Source organism: Colias croceus, chromosome 21 (genome assembly GCF_905220415.1).
Source record: "Colias croceus chromosome 21, ilColCroc2.1".
Taxonomy (NCBI): domain Eukaryota; kingdom Metazoa; phylum Arthropoda; class Insecta; order Lepidoptera; family Pieridae; genus Colias; species Colias croceus.
This window is the reverse complement of record NC_059557.1, coordinates 3,283,418-3,306,795: the sequence shown is the minus strand read 5'-3', so window position 1 is coordinate 3,306,795 and position 23,378 is coordinate 3,283,418. Positions and strand designations below refer to the sequence as shown.

Sequence of the window (23,378 nt, the reverse complement as noted above, 5' to 3'; positions counted from 1 at the left end):
CGAAAGATTCTGGGCATATTTTTACGTTTCACGCAACCGTCTAGTTAACATAGCTAAAACTCAAATCTACTTATCTAATTTTTTTTCAGCACTACACAAAAAACTAAAAAATAACGGTCGTTTTCGGTGGCAAAATCACGTCACCTGAATTTGACGTGTGTTTACCATGACATGTAATAATTCTCTGAAAGGAGTTTCCATGAAAAAAAGTTCTCTGAAATGTTAAGATTGCGTAGATAAATAATAAACTGCATTAGGATTAAGCATATAAAAATAAAACACGATTTACTTCAATCTGAGACGTGGGAAGTATAGCTCCCAGCGTTTTAATAAGGGTTAACCAAGGATTGAAAAATCAGCCCTTAAACGCATAAATACGCTAGTTCATAGTATGATATTATTATCCTGCGCTTAAAAACTATTTACGGATCAAGTTTTCAAATTATATAAAACAAAAGTACTGCTGCAATATTTATTTTACTTTCAATTGTTTTTCAGCTGGAATCAGCCCCAAAGATGGATCTTGGGGCTGATTGGTGGACCAAGTAGGGGGCCCCACCCGCCTCTGGCCTGCACTTTAGGATTTTCCTCTGCTTTTTCAGCACCTGCGTCGCGACTGCCGATTCTTGGTTCAAGTAGTATATTCCTTATTATGTCTGCAGCTATAAATGAAGATTTTGAGGTTTTAAGAAGAGCTTTATTTAAAATAGCAGTAGTAGGGATAGATCATAGATTGATACAACTATAAGAATTATACCGGGTGTAATCGTTAAGTGTGCACAGGCGATTATTTCGTTACGATTAATGACAGATACCTATCAAAAAACTTTAAACTGATATCGAAGGTACATTACCTAATGAGTAAAATGACAATAATAACTTTTTACTACTACATCAATACCAGAGCGCCGAGACGAACGTCAAAACGCAAAGGAATAAAATCCGCTAACGATACTAATTGTCATAAGCGTACGATATTTCGCTAAGGATTTGTTCACTGTACCAACGACGAAGACGACAACAAACAAAATTTTCATCCAGTCGCAATTTAACAAAATTGTGAAAAACACACTTAAAAATAAAATATTAAAATTTAAAGTCGTTCTGGTGATTGGAATTTTTTATTGCGAATAATGAATGAAAACATAGATTTTTCGTACAAACGGTGGCTCTTAGAAAAAGATGTATTGGAAGTTTATTATAGATAATTTTATGATCTACAATTTTGGTCTCAGGTAATTATATGATTAGCTTATCGTCTCAGCGAAAATCGCAAAAATCCATAATATGTATTATATTTTTTTTAATTGACTTCAATTTTTTTTTCTCCCGAGTACCAGTATGACGGGAAATTTTAATATTTTATTTTGAACGAATTTTGTCTGGATGGGAATTTCGGTCATTATCGTCGTCGTCGTTGGTAGTGTGACCGAACCATTACTAAAATGTCATGAGCATAATATGTCAATAATTAGCGATAGCAGTTTCTATTCCTTAGCGTTTATTCTATTATCTGCCGTTAGTCTCGGCCTGCAGTCTATCCAAAAATAAATAAATGATATTATTTCAATAATAAATTACATCCGTAAATAAATTATATTCTGTACCATAAATTATCTGTAAATTCATTATAAATAATAAGAAGTTTTAAAATAAATATTACACCACTATAGTCGAGCCAATTTAATAGGCAACATTTGACGTCTATCAATTTTATCTTCGAAGAGAGGTAACCTGCTTAAAAACATCGATTAAAGTGTTTTAATCGATACGGATTTGAAACATTTGTCAATCGAATTTTTATTAATTTTATTAATTTATGATGATTTTTATTCACAAGTAATCAATGCATTCGATTTTAGATGTCAGATTTCGATTTTTAGAGTAACGTCTCTAGTATTTAAAAAGAAAAAAGGTTTATTGACACAAAATTGTAGCGACGTCAGTTCTTCAATTCAGAAATTGTTTATTATGTTTAGGATGGTTTATCAGTAAAATGAAATCTTAAAATAACTTCTATCGGTCATTATTATTATAAATATGTAATCGTAATTGAAAAAAGTTAAGCAAATGTGCAGTTCTAACAAAACGAAATATCATGTTATTCTATGTCGTCGTTACTAGGTTACGTTGTTGTATTTTGTTGAACTGTCAAATGTTGCCTATTAAAATGGCTCTACTATAGATACTTACTTGTCAAAGGAAGAGTGTGTACAATCCCTCGTGGAATATCTTCATTTTGGATAAGAATGATATTGGGTGGTGGTCGAAGTCCACATCTACTACATTCAGGGCAAAATCCATCCCGCGAGGCGGGGGACGTGGGTACCCCATTTTCTGGTCTGGTGAGAGCAGCCGGTAAAATCTGAAATATTCGTGTCATAGATAATTATATATTACCACCAAGAAGCTTATATCTAATACACTGGAGATTTCAGTATGAACATTAACTTGTAACAAGAAAATATGACCTTGAATGACGCCTGTATGTTTTTTTATCTCTTTCTGTGGGGGTGACCAAGTTAGGTGTGAAAGGGATGTCATATTTTCTTGTTACAAGTTAAATTTTCGTACTGAAATCTCCAGTGTATTACATATAAGCTTCTTGATTACCACATAATATAATACTGGGGTTTCTTTAGATAACTGCCGCACGTATTATAGGTTTTTTGTGGGGGGAGGAGAGGGGGGGAAGAGGGGGGGACCCTCCCACCAAAAGGGGAAAGTTAGGAAACCAATAGTTTTGGAGAAAAATCAATTTTCCTATTCTAACCTCAAAATGTATGGCATTGGTGTAAAATCATTTTAACTAAGCATTAGACGATAGTAACAAAAATTTTACGATACATAAATAAAAACAAACAAGTTGTGAAAACCTACATAGTTTTTTTTATTTGAGTGGGAATCGCCCTAAAGTCGCTTCTGGCACTCGCCGGCCGCTACCGCGGCACGCTCGCTTCGCTCGCTCGGCTCGTGCGGCATTTCAAGAGTTAACCTAACACGCTCGTCGCTTCGCTCCTCGCTACCTATTTGGATATTAAAAATAAAAGTTTAATAGTTTTTTAACCTACGTAGATTTTTTTTAAGCTATTGCATAGCTACTATCGCGGGCCTTGAGCGCGGAGACCGAATCCAGAAATTGCGTAACGAAAAACCTCACGCTCCCCACTCCGACGGGCACGGAGGTGTGGCTTGAAGGCATGCTATGCAATAGCTTTGCCGTGGCAGTCCCCGAGTGCCACACGTCTTTTTTGTTTGAGTGGGAATCGCCCTAAAGTCGCTTCTGGCACTCGCCGGCCGCTGCCGCGGCACGCTCGCTTCGCTCGCTCGGCTCGTGCGGCAGTTCAAGAGTTAACCTAACACGCTCGTCGCTTCGCTCCTCGCTACCTATTTGGATATTAAAAATAAAGTTTAATAGTTTTTTAACCTACCTAGGTACGTAGATTTTTTTTTGTTTGAGTAGGAATCGCCCTAAAGTCGCTTTTGGCATTCGCAGGCCGCACCGTAAAGTCACAGTACAGTGAAATGGAACATGGAAAGTCTTGGTCCGCTTTTTTTGCACAACAAAACGGATAAATGCACTTTTTCGCACAAAAAATTATTAACTTTAAAAATTAATAACTAAAAAACTACAAGTTTCCTAACGATAATATTTTGGGATTACAATCTTACATTACCTAGCTAACTAAAAATATAAATATTTCCAACAAATTCGTGCGGCAGTTAACTAAAGCCAACCCATAATACTAGATATACTCTGTGTTATTTTACAGCGCCATCAAGTATTAGGTAAAAAGGTGTGAAATTTATATCTGGTAAATCTATGATATATAAAAAAGCTAGATACGTTACCCGCTCTCTATTTTGGCAAGAAAAAACTCAGCTAAGTGCCCGAGTTTCACTTAGTCACGCACCATTCAGCGTCGTGGCTGGACGTTCTTTTTATATTTAATCGGCAGTTGTTATTACGAAGTACATGAGTGAGACATGTATTATGTCTCGTGCGTGAGAGTGAAAGAGAGAACAACTGTATTCGTGATAATGCGTTAGTAAGTAGGTATGTATTAATTACGCTGTTTTTTAGTGCAATGATGTTGGCGTATGCCGCGTCTACTAGTATAATAGGTCATTGTGGTAAATCCTTTCCTTAGGTACTATGTACTAGCTTCACTGATAATATTATGATAAATGAGAATGTGTATTTGTTTGTATGTCTTTCGTGTTGCAACGGAGAGATTTCATAGCATGATTTTTGTTTCTGGAGATAGGGCGATGGATGTCCCATCACATGTCGATTACTTTTGATCACGTGGGCGAAATCGCGGCAAACTTTTTAAGATTTAGGGCCGATTTTTCAATGCTTGGATAAAACTTATCCGTCCAATAAAGTTAGCACACGATAATATTAAAATGTCACGTAAACTGTCAAATACGGGCAATTAGAATACGATTTCAAAATGGTAGTTTTATACATTATTCGACGAATAAGTTTTATCCAAGCATTGAAAAATCGGCCCTTAAGGGAATAAAAAAAATAGCTAACGATTAATTCATAGACAATCTATTCAAAAGACACTTTAAGGAGAATAATTTGTAATTAAAAATAGGTAATATATTTTACAGTACATACCAGAGCGATACAGAAGAGTGCCAACATCGTAGTATTTTTGTATCTTAATTAAATATATAAGCAACATTTCTCTTTTTATACAGTACATTTAGCTATGGTACCGCACCATAACGAATGGTTCATACGTGAAAATAACTGTTAACGGTTATTATTTTCATGTTTTTTTTTACATAAACACTAATTAGTGTTTTGCCGAGAATCATACACCGTTTCTAAATATTTATATTTAGTTTATTTGCCTCAATACGCTATAATGAGAAATGAAAGTAAAAATGTTACCATAAATTTATTTTCACACATTATGAACTCATCAATGTTTAAATATATGTAACAAGTTTTTCATATCTTAGGAAATAATATTATCTGTCACTTTGGAGCATTATTTCATTATTTGTACTAAGATTATACTTGCTGCGCTCCGCGGTTTCATCAATGCGGCTCCGCTCCTGTTGGTCATAGCGTGATGATCCTATAAACCTTCCTCGATGAATGGGCTATCTAACACTGAAATAATTTTTCAAATCGGACCAGTAGTTTCTGAGATTAGCGCGTTCAAACAAACAAAAACTCTTCAGCTTCATAATATTAGTATAGACTATAGTATAGTCTTTGTTTGAACGCGCTAATCTCAGGAACTGGTACCACTGTGATAGTCTATAGATAGTATAGATTATAACAGTGGTACTAGAAGATCCAATCCAAGCTTTATAAGCAATCGAAATTTTAAATCACTTTTTATTGATTCTAGTTGAAGACTAGTTAGCTACCAAAGGTCTATTTATTTTGTTGTTTATGAAATGAAACATGTGAATAATAGTACTATTTATTAAGATCAATTAATGCCATCGTTTCTCAATTCCTCGTTATTCCATCGACGTGCCATGAGATCCCCAACCATCTGTACCAATCGTGAATTGTTTTAACCAATCATAGTTAACTAAATCTGACACTTTAGCACCATGGTGGTGTTCCTTTGTGTTGGAAAATAAGTTCTTGGGATAATTTTCTGCGCCTAAAATGTATAATATAATATAAATGAAATTAAAAGAGATATTTTTAGGTCCATAAAAAGTAAAAAAAAAATGTTACTAGTTACAATAATCTCATCAATTTTAATGACTAAATAAAAATTTTATGGTTTTCTAGACTCGGGTTTATAATAATAATAAGAAAAGGTTTCGTCCCGGTTTTACTCTTGAAGTATAATCGTTTCCGAAAAAAAAAGCAAGTAACCCACAGTCTTTAAGCAAACACATTATTTTTTATTTCACCAAATATTTTTATAGCTTGTGATTCAATAAATATTAATAGTATTTCTCAAATTGGATAAATATTATTAGGGCTTACTTGCAACCGCCAACAGAGTTTTCAATGGTATATTTGTATTTTTCAATATTAATCCATTCCATTTGTTTGAATTGCCCAAAACATGTTTCGTAAGGGGCCACTGTGCGCCAATGTTCACCAACGCTACATTACCATTTTTACCAGTTATGACAGCGTATCTTGGTGGAAGTTTGTTTTCAATATTATCGATTTTCCGTACTCTTGCAAATTTATAGTCAATTTCATCATCTTCCTTGTCGGGAATTAGAATAACATCTGGATTATCTGTGATTCTGTGTAGTGCTTTTGCACATGGTTGCTCTTTTTGTGGTAATGAAAGGATAGCTGGTATGATCTGAAATGGCAATCGTGAATTATTTGTTTTAAGATATAATTTTAAATCGAATAATTAACTGTGGGTTATAAGAAAATTGTTCGATTAAATGGTATCCTATTCAAATGGAATGATAAGTATTTTAATATTATATTTTTTAAATAAGTTAGTAATACTACTATAATATACTACCTAATAAACCATACTAGTATTATAAATGCGAAAGTAAAGAGTTACTTTAACAGACAGACAGACAGAGGTCTGTCTGTCTGTTACTCAATCACGCCTAAACCACTGAACCAATTTTCATGAAATTTGGTATGGAGATATTTTGATACCCGAGAAAGGGCATAGGCTACTTTTTATCCCGGGAAAATGACGCAATCCCGGAAATCCCACGAGAACGGGAACTATGCGGGTTTTTCTTTGACTGCGCGGGCGAAGCCGCGGGCGGAAACCGAGTATAGAATATAATATAACGTACCAATACAATTAATGAAAGCGTCAACATTATATTGTTCAATCACAAATTAGTTAATCATGTCTCACTTTTTATACCCAGGATAAATTATCCATGGATTAGGACTACTATATCGAATCGTACTTTCTTGTTAATAAATGCTTGACCGGTAATTATTTTTGTGTTTTGATTAAATGTATTTACGTCTAAGATTGCAATTACATTAACAAGGATTGTAATTTTATTATTGGTTTACTCAATACTTTCGCGAACAGTTTTTTCTATTGCGAGAGATTTTCGCGAATCTTGTATACAGTTATAGGTATGTTATATTCTTTAATACCTCGTATTTTTCAAACCAAAAAAAGGATTTACAAAATATCGCTTGAATTTGGCTCATTAACCCAATTTATTATTGTCATATTCTTGGATAGGTGATGTAAAAATTGACAACATGATGGCTTAAATGTTGTTGTTCTTTGGTTAAGTAGATTTTAAGTTTTGTGTATCAAAAAATTGTTGTTGTACCTACATTCATTTCATTAAATTTGTAAAATTAAAGCGTCATAGGAAAAAAAACACAGCAAAATATAGTTAAATGATATTTATAAATTTAAAACATGTACCTAAGTACCACAATCACTGCCTAGTTAACTAAATATTTTTAAATGGCATCCCATTAAATTCTGTCCACAAATCATCGGCATTTGAACAATTTTATTTAGAGTAAACGATATTCCGTGCGACCGGCAGCGTGGTCCATTTTTTCCTGGCCAAATGTAAATTAAATGATGAATAGATATGCGCGCCAGTGCGTTTTGCGGCTAAAAACCGCCCAGTCAACCATTAATTCGTGATATTTTTTCGCTTTGTTATCCTTGTTTTTCGATATCTTTCGTTTTGTTGGGAATGCTTTTTTTGTTCTGTCTGCCGATTTCATTATATGCTTTACAATGCTCTGAACGCTTTTCACCTGTGCTTTATTTTTCGGGAATTTACTTCAGTTTTAGAAATCTCAATGGTGTAGATTGGGTTGTTTTAAATATTTATGTGACAAATGAAAACATGTTAATAAAAATATGTTATGACGTAAAAAATATAATTTATTTTTAAATCTGAGATTTGAATTAATTTGATGGCCTGCGTTAATGATAGTTTGAATAATTTAGATAATTCTAATTAAGTACTTAATAAATCAATTAGGATAAAATAGTTTTTGTAGCACTGAATTTGAGCAGTTTTCCCTGCTCTTTAGATAAACGATGACCCTTGAGTAATATATTATGGTGGTACGTGGTACGGATATAATAATCGGAATGCCATAAATACAAGACCCGTGTCATAATAAAGGGTCGCTCCATTTAATCCTTAATGTATTTATTGTTCACACCTGTGTTCTTATTTTTAAGTAGGTTAATTATGACAAGATGTCAGCTAAATCATAATGGGTCTTAATTGTAGAGTCTTAAAGTATGTTGTTGTTTGCGTAAAAATAGAATCTCATATAGGTGTAAAAATAATAATAATATGTATCTGTTTCTGGACGGCAGGCATGTGTGTTTTAGTAACGTAGAATTTAATAACGATTCTTTCTGTGTGTAAAAATAATTCATATTATATAAAAAAAAATCATATTTTTTTACAAGATGTTGTAAATTAAGTTCTTTATATTTAATAGATAGCTAACAAACCGTTACATAAAACTGCTTCACAAAAAAATCGCAAAGCCGTAAAAATGTTGTATAGGATAACGTCTCATAGTCTTTTAGGATATAAAAGTAAGTTAGAAAAGGGACAAGAAAAAGGCGGGAAAGTGGATGAGTCAGATAAAACCGATCTGCTGAATAGCATTCTTTGGAATTGTGGGAATCTAACGGTACACATTTATCTTTTAGCTTCGATTGGATAAAATTTGAGTTTTCTTCAAAATCGGATCAGATTGGTAAGTTTAGCAAATATAATATAATATAAGCAGTTAAATAGTTACAATGTTTTGTTATTTTAATTTTGATAATGCTTATCAAATCCGTTTTCTTACAGAGTAGGTAAGCGGTTCAATACTAGATATATTGTAAGAGTTGTTGTTGCGAAATTTTAAAGTTTTAACCATACAAAGTGACGGACAGACAGACTAGACAGTAATCAATAATCATGTTTTATTTTATGTAGTCGTGAAGGTTGGTACTATATAATACGATAAGTAATATTCGAGTCATTTATGGATAAATCTGAGTAAGTATATTAATCAAGGTCATATTATTTAATCCTTTTGTTTTCAACCATAATTGTTATTAACAACATAGGTATTCACAAAATATTATAATATATTTCAAGAAAACCATAAACAAGAGAGCATTCAAAGACGACAGCGGCCATCTTTAGTTCTTTGTGCCTTTGTAGAAATTGGCTTCACTAGGAAGACGCGTTGTGCCTTAGTTTGGACAAATAATGTTCTGAAGCGTTTGTATAATATGGCGTAAACTGGTGGATATTTAGCACAATTTTTGCACATTTGTGTGTGTAAAATTGTGTTCGAGAATATTGTTCATATAGCGTGAATGTATTTCATTATTGTGATTTAAAATTGCGCCTTTATTTCAATTCATTCCGTTTTAAATACATTAAAGGATTTGTGTTTGTTTTCCATAATACTAATGTAATTTTTCCATAATACTAATACTAAATTCCATAATACCTACTAATGTTTTTAAAAATTTCGCACAAAGATATTGTAAGACGCATCATAATCCGTTGCGTAGTTTTAAAGATATACCTAGGGATATAGGGCATACAAAAGGATATTCCTAGGGACAGAAAAAGCGAATATGTTTTATACCTACTATATAGAACATGGAATGCTCGCAAGCGAAGCCGCGGGCTAAAAGTTAGTAAATAAAAATTCACTAAACGAGTTAAGAGTCAGAACTCGCCTCGCTCGGTCAATTATGTATTTACAAGTTACTTGTCCAAACTTAACTCACCAGTTTATTTTATTAAATTTTCTTCGAGAAAATTCTTTCAGGATTTATTATAAACACTAATTTGTGGTGTTAAACTTTATCTAGAAACTATTATTGATGAAATAATATCTAGAGCACGAGCCTTTTATACCTAGATGAAATTGTATTGGTTATTTCTAATTAGTATTGATATTTCGTTTTTTTTTCTTGTATTTAAATATAATAATTTTGTATTATTTGATAATTACCTCTTTCTAGGCAAAGTACATTTTTTTTCTAGAAAACGAAAAGAAATAAAATTATTTTTCATTCCAGACTCACAACAGATACAAATTTTAATACAAAGCTATTAAAATAAATAATAATGAATTTTAAATTTAGTACTTCATTCCGTAGAAAGTTAATGGTACATTTTATGCATTGACTTTGTACTTAGTTTTAAAGCTCTAAAGAGCCATTTATAGTATCTAGTACAAGGCCTGAATATTTATGAAAATGAACTGCAAGCAGATCTGCGGGAATAAACTAGTAGTTTATAAGAAAACCCATTATTTATACAGCGCGCTTACATTTGCAGTTAAGATAAGGCTTATAGTGTAAGAGCTGATGTTTCAATGAAATTTTGTAAAATAAGAATATAAGAATAATATAATATAAGAACTTATAATTCTTATTTGAAAATAAATAAAGCTCAATTAAATTTATAATAAACTAAAATATAGATACGGGATTTTTGGCAATGTTTTTTTAGCTTTTAGGTATAAAGCTTAAATTTCTTTTAAACTTGCAAGAATATATTATAACCTAAATAATACAAACAAAAATTCACAAACTAGGTAAGAGCTCAATTTAACTAATTTTATATTATTATTCACATCAATATTAAAACGTTTTATTTATGCTCGTTTATAAAACTTATAAAAAAGACGTGTGGCACTCGATGACTGCCGCGGTAAAGCATAGCATGCCTTCAAGCAACACCTCCGAGCCCGTCGGAGTGGGGAGCGTGAGGTTTTTTTCGTTACGGAATTTATGGATTCGGTCCCCGCGCTCAAGGCTATAAGAATATGAATGGATAGAAGCTATGCAATAGCTTAATAAGTCGTCATCGACTCGAGACAACTAAAATGTCATCAGCTCTTACACTATAGTGTAAGCGCTTATCGAGACAGCTAAGTTTATGCAGTTTACTTACAGCTAAACGCGCCGTTGGTGTTAACACGTCATAGTGTTAACTGTATACTTGTGGATAGTTTTTGTTGATATTATACTAATACTAAATCCAGTTCAAACCAGGTTCTAGTTACATTATGTAATGCTTTAAGACTGTAAGCTACGTATAATTGTATAATATTAACTTTACGTTTAAAGAGCTTAAATGCAAAAAGGGTTCGACATTCCGATTTTTTCCTATTTATAATCTGCTACGCGATTAATTACAGAATATGACTAAAAAAAAAAGAATGCCTGCTTAGGGTTTCCACTAAGCATACTTATGGTACTACTTTGTACAAAAAGTACATATATTATCTCTCTTGTACTCCAAAACCATTGTATTTAAATTTACGAATACTTCCAATATAAAGTTTGGGTAACGTCTCTGAACCTAGTAGGTACCCATATGCAGACAGCGCTAAGAAAACTAATTAGCAAGTTTTCGAGTTTCATCTCTAATTTTTGTTCATACCGGATCGAGTTTCTAGCACTTTTGTTTTTGAAGGCATTACAGATTTAATTCGGATTATTAATTATAACGTCGCGTCTGTAAAACTTTTCTGATTTATTACTGAATATTTTAATTATTGTAGTAATATGAAGTTTGTATCTAAACGAATGTCAAATTTTATAAGGTATCAACTATCACTATCACTACGTAATATAAAACAAAGTCACTTTCTCTGTCCCTATGTCCCTTTGTATGCTTAAATCTTTCAAACTACCTACGCAACGGATTTTGATGCGGATTTTTTTCATAGATAGAGTGATTCAAGAGGTAGGTTTTAGTATATAATTTATTAGGTTTAAGTAAAAGCAGGCGAAGCCGCGGGCGGTAAGCTAGTTTTTTTATAGTTTTCAAAGAATGTTAGGCGATGATATGTTTTAGCTGCTGTATGATGATAATATGATGTATCTATCTACATTAAGAAAGGAAAGATGGAGGTAGCAGGAATATTGATGTTACAATTATTTTTTACAAACAAAACATTAATTTGTTACATAATATAATCTTGGAAAAACGGAACGTAGTATTATAATAACAGATTTTTAACTTGTAATAAATTTAATTTGGGAATATAATTGTATTACGTCTAAAAATAACGTGGCGTGTTGCGTAATATATTATGTAATAATGAAAACACTATTTTCCACGAATAATTAATTATGTATACGTTCGCGTAGGTTAACAATATTTTATTAGTAAATGTAAATTTTAATGTAACTTCTGGGTTTTCTATCTTCTTTTGTATAAAACATTTTTTTAATTTATATTAAAAAAATATTCTATATAGTTACTTATGTAGATAAATTTTAGCATAAGAAACTTTAAGATGAATAGTTTCGTATTATTTTATAATTATAACATCAAAACTTAATTATACGAAGAGAAATAAACACGTGTGGGATTGAATTTAATTTGGAAAAGTGTGGACATACCTCACATTTATTTTACAGTATCTAGGTAAATAATGGCTTTGTCGTGAGATCGTAGCATAGTAGCGTAGATTCTCTTTATACTATGATCGTAGCGTGCCTGCCACGGACCGGACCTCATGTTATGAAAGATAGGCATGTCCATGTTATTTATTAAAATAAAAAAAATACAAAGTATTTCTTTTTATTGATGAAATGAAATCCTGACAACTTATAAATACAAGTGTTTATTTCCAGTAAATAATTAATTTCCCAACATTTCCATTTCGCAACACACAAAAAGAGCGTGTGGCAAGCACACGTGTAAGAAGTGAAATTTCTTTGGCAGGATTCAAAGATACCAAAATCGTCGCATTACTCCATGACGTGACCTTGAAATTTTACTCTCAACGCGCCTAAAGAAGTTTCATTTCAAAAACAACCTTTATCACGAATTATATTATTGGATACACGTCTTGATCAGACTTCCTACCAAGGAGCTTGAAATACACTATATTTCCAGTACTGCGAATGTTAACAAACTATATAAAATAAGGGAAAATAATAAAATTAAACACAATTTTATGGGATATCTACACATCTTCATCAGACTTCCTAACAAGGAGCTTGAACACGTTGAGTTAAAGTTTTCCTGACTGTATTTGCGACTAATGATGTATGTCAACGTATTCGCATATTTCACTGCATTTCAACTTAACATTCGCAAACTTTCAAATGAAGTTACGTCTAAGAAAATATAAGTTTATTCTGCTTTCGTTTGCAGTTATGCGACTTCATTAAACTAAAAATATCCAAGTTCCCGTCAACGAGGATTTAAGTTACTTAATTTACTGTTAAGCGTCGTGGCTTTAATTTGAACATGTATAATTTGTGTTTTACTACGATTTCTTAACCAGTTTAGTTGAAACGTTAATCAATATTAAATTAGAATAAGTTAATGAAATGTTTCTAGAGTTAAAGTAAGCTTAACCATATTTAACCCAAAATTTTTTCCTTGTAAAAAAATATACTTCATAAGTTACCAATTATACTTATTTATATCTATGCTAAAATTATAAAGCTAAAGAGTTTGTTTGTTTGTTTGTTTGAACACGCTAATCTCGGGAACTACTGGTCCGATTTGAAAAAATCTTTCGGTGTGATAGCTCATTTATCGAGGAAGGCTATAGGGTATATTATATCATCACGCTACGACCAACAGGAGTGGAGCCACGGGGGTGAAACCGCGCGGAGCAGCTAGTCTCAAATAAATCATTGAGCCGCATAAATTGAAATCAGCTCTGTATAATTCGATAAATATTCAAATATTCTACCCGTTTCTAATAAATCCATTAAATGGTCAGCGTTTTTAAGTATAAATAAAAAAATCAATGGCGATGACGGGGTTTTAATTGCAATTATTCCGTTTGAGGCTTGAATATTATGAACCCTTAACGAGCGGTCCAAGGGGATTCCCAGATTTGAACCGTTTATTGAAGTCTTTCGATAGTTAGTGTCGAATTGAATTTCATAGAACGGATTTTAATCCCTCGAAACGGTAACAATCTAGGTTAGATTTTAATATCGTATAAATTTGAATGTGGAATCTTTTGTCTGATCTCGTGTTAAATCTGGATGATGGATATATTTAATATCCACAGATAATTAATACCTATAGATAATAAACGCATTCTAAGCTTTAAAATAACTTCTCTAATTATATTATAACTAGCTGGTGCGTTGTGCGCGGGCTGCAAGCAGCCCGCGAGCCCCTTTTGCCCCTGGGTTGAAGCAATAGGACAGTCATTAGAAAATGTGTTAGAATTCCCAGTCCATTTGTAATTTTCTGCTAACAGCGATTCCACAGTCAATCGGAAGTGCTTATAAATTCCCCATTCAAGTATTTTCCACTCCGGGAGGCTGTCCACCTTCGAGGGAGCGTAGTGCGTAGAAGCATCCCAGGGCAGAAATCTTCAGTCATTTGAAAATGCATTCGAATTTCCTATCCATTTGTTACATCTCCTAACAGCGATTCTACAGTCAGTCGGTAATGCTTATAAATTCCCCATTCAAATATTTTCTATTCCGGGGGGCTGTCCACCTTCGAGGGTGCGTGGTGCGCGAGCTGCAAGCAGCTCGCGGCTCATCCCAGGGCAGAAATCTTCAGTCATTTGAAAATGCATTCGAATTTCCTTTTCATTTGTAACATCTGCTAACAGCGATTCTACAGTCAGTCGAAACTGCTTATAAATTACTTATTCAAATATTGTTAAATTTTTGAAACGTCTTATCGATAGCGGGCAGTGACTTTTCATAATAAACTGTTCAAGATTTAACCTAACACGCTCGTCGCTTCGCTCCTCGCTACCTATTTGAATATTTAGGCCGGCCACTGCCGCGACTCGCTCGCTTCGCTCGCTTGGCTCGTGCGATAGGTAGTTCAAAAGTTAACCTAACACGCTCGTCGCTTCGCTCCTCGCTACCTATTTGAATATTTAGGCCGGCCGCTGCCGTGACTCGCTCGCTTCGCTCGCATGGCTCGTGTGGTAGTTCAAAAGTTAACCTTACACGCTCGTCGCTTCGCTCCTCGCTACCTAAACTGCTTATAATTTACTTATTCAAATATTGGTAAAATTTTTGAAACGTCTTATCGATAGCGGGCAGTGACTTTTCATAATAAACTGTTCAAGAGTTAACCTAACACGCTCGTCGCTTCGCTCCTCGCTACCTATTAGAATATTTAGGCCGGCCGCTGCCGCAACTCGCTCGCTTCGCTCGCTTGGCTCGTGCGGTAGGTAGTTCATAAGTTAACCTAACACGCTCGTCGCTTCGCTCCTCGCTACCTATTTGAATATTTAGGCCGGCCGTTGACGCGACTCGCTCGCTTCGCTCGCTTGGGCCGTGCGGTAAGTAGTTCAAAAGTTAACCTAACACGTTCGTCGCTTCGCTCCTCACTACCTATTTGAATATTTACGCTGGCCGCTGCCGTGACTCGCTCGCTTCGCTCGCTTGGCTCGTGCGGTAGTTCAAAAGTTAATAAATATTTTCTACTCCGGGAGGCTGTCAACCCTCGAAGTTGCGCGGTGCGCGGGCAGCAAGCAGTGCTATTCAATTACCCTTCCTACTATGGAAATTTCCATACAAAATTTTCGAAAAAAAAAATTTCGCTTTTTAGCAAAAATTTTTATGTGCCTGGAAGCGAACCAAGTTTTTAAACATTTTTTACCTTGGTGACCCCAACCTAAGTGCCACCAGTTCAGAGAGCCGTTGAATTTCATGATGTATGGAAAATGGAAACCGGGGGTCGGAGAGAAATTCTGAGTATGCAGTTTTGTAAATCTGACCAATCAGAGCACAGAAGTCAATTTTCAGACCGATCGTGATGGAACCGGCGCCACCATCTTGCTTTGAAAAATTGGCCATTTTTTGAAAAAAAATTGCGTCCAATTTGAAATTTCTCGATTGCCCTGGTAGCACCCCATCTTCCTGATCATTTTTTAGTTCTACACCCCCCACCTATCTGGTGCCGTTTCGGAGAGCCGTCGAATTTCGCGTTGTATGAAATTCGGAAACCAGCGATGGAAACTCGATTATGAGTAGGCCACCTCAATGTGCGGCTCGATTAAAGCCCCTGTGCCAAGTTTCAGCGCGATCACACCAGCGATGGCCGTTTTAGAATTTGTATGGCGGCGGCCATTTTTTCCGCCATTTTGAATTTTTTTTGCACTCTGTGGTAATTGCTCGAGGTCTACTCCAAGTTTAGTTCGAGCACCCCAGATGTAGCTGCTACCGTTTGCGCGGGCCGTTGACCGTCTTCGAGAGATGAGGGAAAGTTTAAGATTTCGGATTTTTCTGGATATCCTGGGAGCTGGGCGAGTACGAATGCATCATTGGTGTATTTCTCCATTGCACCACCTTGACTAAATTTACGTTTTTATGTTTGCGCCAAAAATGGAAAAATTCCAAAATCGAGCGACCCACTATGGCTCCCTGGTAGCATCCCAGGGTGGTGATCATTTTTAGTTCCGGGACCCCCAACCCAACTCGCACCGTTTCCGCAGGCCGTTGGAGTTTACGTTGTATGGAAGTTGGAAACGGGGGCCCGGAGCCACTCGAACGGGGCACCGATCGATTCGCCGGCTCGAACAGAGCACGTGTGCCAAATTTGGGACGTAAGGATTCATAAACGGCGATTTTGGCAAAGTACGGCGGCCATCTTGTTTTCGCGAAAATCCCCATTTTTCCACCACCCCTGGTAATCGCCACCAGTTCTGAGCATTTTTTGTTCAGACACCCTCCCTCCAAGTGGCACCGTTTCCGCGCACCTCCAGGGGTCCACTCTCTTGTCCAGGGTGTTGGAGTTGTCAATATTTTTCCGGTGGTCACTCGGAGCACCTCTACACGATCACGTCGAAATCCCCCCAACTTTCCGCGTAGTTTCCGAGAAACCCGATGTCAGTCAGTGAGTGGTAGTGTAGCTTTATATATATATGATGGAGCTGACATAATAATAAGGAGCATAAGTTTAATTTTTATGAATATCGTATTTTGGATAATTTAGTTACCTTTTGGTAATAACATTTGACCGGCTGATAACTTGAATTTGCCTATTGTTTCTAAATGATTCGTTGTTTTATGAGTTCTATAAAAATTAAAAAGATAGCTTCTTCCACAATTATTTATTCTTAATATCAACGAAATGGTGTTCATTTTTACAAAGCTCCTTATACGACGGATTCCACCATTGTCTAAACTTGTTTATGGATTTGAATTCATTTTCCTGTGAATGTAGAAGCTCGCAGAGGGAACACACGTCAGCGATAACTGGAGACTCCTTGTATGTGTAGTGATTGTGCCATCTGTGGATGGTTTTAATAAAATCTATACATATAATAAATCTGTAGAAGGGTCAATTCTGTACATTGAAAATATTGAAAAAATAAATAGCAGGGGGTGTGACTGGATCGATACCAAGCCCAAATATGTGATTAAAAATTTTTTTGTCTGTCTGTCTGTCTGTATGTTCAGGCATCACGTGAAAACTAACGGTTCGATTTCGATGAAACTTGGTATAATTATACCTTATTAACCTGGGCATAAAATAGGATACTTTTTATCCCGGAAAAATACGTAGAAAAAGATAAATCTTAATTTTTCTTAATCTTTCCGCGCGGACGGAGTCGCGGGCGGAAGCTAGTAAATAATAATTTTATTTCCTTCTATAACATATAGTTACATGTACATAGTTTAACATAGTTAAAATTATTGTGTAGACACAGACAATACTTAATAGTAGCTAATGCTAGTGTAGGGCGCTACTACCTATATTAGTATAGTCCGGGAGGCAGTTGTTCGGTCTGAACTGAGATTTATACTAAAAACTCAGATTAAATATCTCCTCTTTGTAATATATGTTGGACGTATAATTATAATACTGTAATGTGAGACTTTGATTCTTACTTTTCAGAGTTTCTCAATTCTATAAACTATATTCGATAACTATGCGTCAGAATTATGATCAAAACAATGGGTAGAAGTTTTCACTGTATCTAGAAAATTCATATTAGGTATATCACGATTCTACATCAAATTATTTTAATTATTGAAAAAGTTCCAATATACGTAACATAATATTTAACAACTAGCTTTCCACCCGCAGCTTCGCCCGCGCAGTCAAAGAAAAACCCGCATAGGTCCCGTTCCCGTGGGATTTCCGGGATAAAACCTATCCTATTCCCCGGGGTAAAAAGTAGCCTATGTCCTCTCCCGGGTATCAAAATATCTCTATACCAAATTTCATGCAAATTGGTTCTGTAGTTAAGGCGTGATTGAGTAACAGACATACAGAGTTACTTTCGCATTTATAATATTAGTATGGATTTCATCCAACCCGTTACCTGAAATAGTCTTCATATACATTTCGGTTATTTATTGCTTCAACTATAAGGGTCGCTATTTCATCAGAATTCAATTTCCCTGCATCAATATAGGAAGATGGCGGAAGAAACCTGCAACATGCCTTATTATAATCAGGGTATCAGAACGTATCATATTATGCAGTTGCGAATTGCGATCGAAAAGTAGACGTACATTTTATTGGAAAAAGTTACTGAATATTAGCAAGATACATGCAGTTCCAATTTCATTTTGAAGTTTATGTCGCGAAGGATGACTTGAACAAATATATCTATTGATAACTAGCAGTCCGCCCCGGCTTCGCCCGTGGTACATGTTTACGTTTTCTCTCCATAAGAACCATCCTCGTACTTCAAGAAATGTAATAAAAAAAAGAATTAACGAAATCGGTTCAGTTGTTCTCGAGTTATGCGCTTACCAACACATTTTGCGATTCATTTTTATATATTGATGATAATAATAAACATACCTAATAATATGTCTGACTCATAAATATAAACACAAATTAAACATTTTTAGGTCAACATTAAAACAATTTTTATCTGCAATGTTTGTTGATTTGGAAGAGTTGGAAATATTTTGTTCTATTTTCTGCTCTATTTTTTTTATTGTTTATACTTCAGTGTTGATGTAATTCTAATTTAAACGCGTTCTCTCGTTTAGAAAATATTCCTATTAATATGTTGTTATATAGGATATTGTAATAGAAAGAAAAACATTTATTTTACAACACTGCGTGACACATTACAAAGTAGACAATAAAAAAAGAAAACATGCAAATAACACAAAAAATATCAACAAGAAAAGAGAAAAAAAAAATTAAAACAAAACTGTGCCCGCAGTACCACCAAAAAGGACCTAGTTCAGCTTGTGCCAGGCATGAGCCTAGCGCTGGTAATGTTATTAATAACATTATTCCATCAGTTAATTCGGTTTAAATATAATATTTCCCTGAAATAGTGTAATGTTTCTCTGAGTGCTATTGTATAATTGTTGAATGAACAATGTGTGAGAACATGTATATGTGAAAAACGAATATCGACTTTCCATTTATGCCACAATAGCTTTTTTGATATTTTGATACAATGGTATATAGACCATTATTTTATCTCTTTGGTGTGAAATGAAAGTGAAATTTGAATCATTTAAGTAATGTTTTTGCAACTGATTTGCATGATTTGTGCATATATTTAAAGTAAATCGAATCTATGAATGATGTTGATATATATGTCTTTTTTACTTGAATAGGTAGTGATTTAGTGCGAGACAGATTTGCAATTTAGACAATAATTTTTAATTTTAAATAACCTCGTACCTTGAGTAATTAGCACCACCATACACAATAGGCACAGTATAATGTAACAGCGGATATAAAATCTTCTCCGTGACATAGTCCTCAGCCATAGACTTTTCTAACGCCAAATAAAAGAAGTAATCCTTCTGTAGCAAATCGAGACAATCTTCAATCCGATCTCTGGGACACGTCTTATTACCACACCAGCCGTATACATCCAACTTTAAATTATATTTGGATAGTGATACCGCAATGTCATTGGCAACCTTTTGACGGGCCTTGGAATAGCAATTTGATACGAACCACGCGACTGCCTTCTTTTTCTTCAATAACTTTTTCTTTACGAAATCAGGCGTAGGATCCATATGTTCTACCCATGTCAGATTTACTTTCGGACCTATGACTGTGTTGTTTTTATCCACAATGGTAATGTAAGTCCATGGTATATCTGAATTCAGTTTGTAAGTCCATGTTAGGTTGTAATAGTTCTCGAAGTAATCATCGCATATTGGATAGTTTCCGGCGGATTCTGATGCAGTGAAAATATACCTTGAAACAAAATTATATTTATTCGATCAAAGCTGGCTGATGGCTCTCTTGGCAAAACTTCGAAACGCATGTACATTGTACAACTTGTGTTTCATTTTAATAAAGAAAGTATTTAGTTCATCTATGAGCCAATTACATCAGGTTCAAAAAGAGATGCCAAAGTATATGTATAGGTATTAAAATATGCCTCAAACGTACCTTTGATGTGGAGCTCTCACTGGTGGATGATCTTCCCAATTATTTTCCACATCAAAAAGTATAGCATCATAATACCTCAGATCCAATAGAAGACTCTTATCATTTGTTAGAAAACAATTATATTGAGTACAGTTGTGGTCTAAAAATGCCTTTTGCCCGTTCTTAAATATTGCAGAATTATAGTGCGAATACGCCTGCGTCCATTTTAAAATGTATTTAAAATCCGTTGGTAGCCTATTCGACTTTGTAAAATTTAAAAACATCATCGGTAATTTGCTTTTATTCTTTTTAATATCGCGGTGTATCTTTTTCAATGTTCCTGGTGTTCTTACAAAATATTTTAGTTCCAAGCCGTCTTCTTGCGAATTGAAAGAGTGTAGATAGAGATGAAATAAAAGAGCGCTATATGCACTTAATAAAATTGCACGTATTATCTTAGACATGTTACTAGTGATGAAAAGTACTAAATGTACGAAATATTTACTAACAGCCATAAAAATCACAACACGTTTTGTTTTTAAAACACGTTGCCGTTTCAAAGAAGAATCTGCAGTCGCATGATTACGTTTACATTCCAAAAACGTTATTAAAACCATTACACAGTTTCATTCCTCATATGCAAATTTAACACATGCCAAAGGATGGAAAACATGTACGAAATTATACTAAATAGAAAATTAAATATGAAAATCTGTTTTACACGCTCAGCCGCGTTGTGTCGTGCGCTTCTCATGGCCAACCATATGCAAATGATGAAAAATAGACGAGTGCTGCCCTCTCGCGTTTCAGGCAAAGCTTATTTTAGTTTTAAATTGTTTTACGGACACGGCTTTTGTAAGTATTATTAATCTCGCACGAAATGAGTTTGTGCTAAAAATTTTGTCTGTGAGCGGCGGGTTAGCTCGCCGATTAAAAAACCATCGAGCAACTCATAGTGGAAACGGTTAAACGTCGAATTTAATTTTGTATTTGAACTATATTTTACTTTTACTAAAGATAACTTCATAGCACGATATGTGATGTAAAGTAAAGCATTATGCTTTTAAATGTATGGAATGCCTTTGCAAATTTACTAGGTATAAATATTGTTTTGTAAATATCTGAATATTTAGCAGTAGATCCTCCACGTTTCGCCAAGAATATTCATTACAAGGCGGCCGTACATCGTTCTAATCCCTACCCCGAAATTGTCGGCAAACTTTTTTCGTCTAAAAAGCAAACCTCTGAATATTAGCAAAAAGTCATTAAAAGTAAGGGCGATGTTCATCACCCCGGCGAAACCTCAAAGTCGGTATTAAAGCCTCGAGTAGGACCTAAGTTATAAAAGTTCATTCATTTAACGCTTCACGCGTTCGGAGCGGCTGCCGACTGAATTTCAAATTATATCGTATACGATATTCTCTTTTATCTATGGTCGAGACGTTATGTAGTCTGTGCGGGAAGCGGGAAATCTTTTACTGTTATGGCTTCGGGGAGCTAGTGTCGTTTGCAGGTCATGTATTGAATACTATTTGGAAATGGTATTGGTAACTAAATCTTTCGCATTGTTTGATCTCCTTACAACCTAGTCAATTATATATGTACTTAGTAAAGTTACTATAATTCTATAACATACAAATTATAATGTAATTATGTATATTGTATATTTATGTAATATGTTTTCTTTTTTTAATATGTTAATTATTTATGTATATCTTTTGCTTTCTCCAAACTATATAAATATATTATGTAAAAAAATTTACACTGTGCCTTTGACTGTCGAGGAGGGCCCACTGAAAACCGGTGCTGCGATGCCTCTGCATCACAGAATATCACCGAGTGGTTTCCTTTTTTAATGTTTGATGCTGCACAGACCCTATGTGTTTAGGTTGGAATCAGTATTGAATATAATTTTCTGTTTTCTTCGCATGCAAACTTTATTGTATTTTACTATTCTCTGTTTTTTTTTCCTGTGTGGCAAGACATTAAAATAAATGTATTTTCTTCTTCTTCTTCTTCTTAAATGGTATTGCGTACTTCATTTAAAAACAACGAAAAATAATATTGCAATGTCATAAATGCGTATTTTTTAATCTTTTAACATAGTAGGCATGGGTTTAATGGTAACCTAAATATAGCCATATGTATAATTTTTTCATGCCATGCTACTTATTATGAAACTGTTCAATAGACCTACATATACGTAAAACATTTTAAAGAATTTCAAGAGCTTTTGTTTCCATTTTAGCTCTATTAAAATCATCTACTTTATATATTTTGATAAAGCATAATTTATGTGTATTTTATTTCAGTTTATTACTAAACGAAGTAACCTATACTCGATGATTAATTGATTGTATTCACAATTTCCCGCGTTGTTAATCTCGCTACAAAAATATCTTGTTCCAATTTAAGTTGAAATCCGAACTCTTTCGAGTTAACAATTCGGTTTCTGCGCCATCGGCCGCCTTTATCCTATTAGTGATAATGAAATCCAACAATTCGTCGGTTTAATTTAATTTCCATGTTAACCCTTGCAAGTTTTTCATTGTTTTGAACATTTTAAGCCGATCTATTGTGGCTTGAGCTTTGACTTCTCAATGGGGCTTAAGATTTTGTTTGGGCTTTAAAAGTTAAGCGGCTATTAGTTTTATTTTAATACTTTTATCAATATTATTCGTAACTGAGTTATTAACATTAGGTACATTATAACATAACTAGCTGCTCCGCGCGGTTTCACCTTCTGGCTCCACCCCTGTTGGTCGTAGCGTAAAGATATAAAGCCTTCAAACCTTCCTCGATAAATGGGCTATCTAACACCGAAAGAATTTTTCAAATCGGACCAGTAGTTCCCGAGATTAGCGCGTTCAAACAAACTCTTCAGCTTTATAATATTAGTTTTGATTTGAAGTATTGAAAATGTTTTCTTCAGTATGAAATATTATTGCGTTCTTTGAAATCTTGTTAGAGCTTAATCTCGACATCGATTTGTTTTGCCTTAATTAATAACAATATAAAGTCCTATAATATGAGTTTTATAGTTTAAGCATTATTATAGTTTAAGTAAATATAAATCGCATTTACTGAACATTTATTTTTAG

General features: G+C 34.3%; 2 protein-coding genes and 1 long non-coding RNA gene across 3 annotated transcripts; all 3 read right to left on the bottom strand.

Annotated features, from left to right (window-relative positions):
* Positions 1-458: 458 nt before the first annotated feature.
* Positions 459-4,662, bottom strand: LOC123701424. The gene is made up of 3 exons (XR_006752736.1): positions 4,631-4,662; positions 2,194-2,365; positions 459-662 (listed from the first exon to the last, which is right to left on the bottom strand). It is a non-coding gene; the product is annotated as an uncharacterized LOC123701424 (long non-coding RNA).
* Positions 4,663-5,441: 779 nt separating this feature from the next.
* Positions 5,442-6,835, bottom strand: LOC123701420. The gene is made up of 3 exons (XM_045648895.1): positions 6,775-6,835; positions 5,978-6,311; positions 5,442-5,642 (listed from the first exon to the last, which is right to left on the bottom strand). Exons 1-3 carry the CDS (start codon positions 6,799-6,801, stop codon positions 5,494-5,496), a joined length of 510 nt encoding a protein of 169 aa, XP_045504851.1. The 5' UTR covers positions 6,802-6,835; the 3' UTR covers positions 5,442-5,493.
* A 10,181-nt stretch (positions 6,836-17,016) lies between these two features.
* On the bottom strand, positions 17,017-21,463 carry LOC123701549 (alpha-(1,3)-fucosyltransferase C-like). Its single transcript, XM_045649053.1, has 5 exons — positions 21,449-21,463; positions 20,299-20,492; positions 19,573-20,100; positions 18,239-18,349; positions 17,017-17,200 (listed from the first exon to the last, which is right to left on the bottom strand). The coding sequence occupies exons 1-5, from the start codon at positions 21,461-21,463 to the stop codon at positions 17,017-17,019; spliced, it is 1,032 nt and encodes a 343-aa protein (XP_045505009.1).
* Between the last annotated feature and the right edge of the window lie 1,915 nt (positions 21,464-23,378).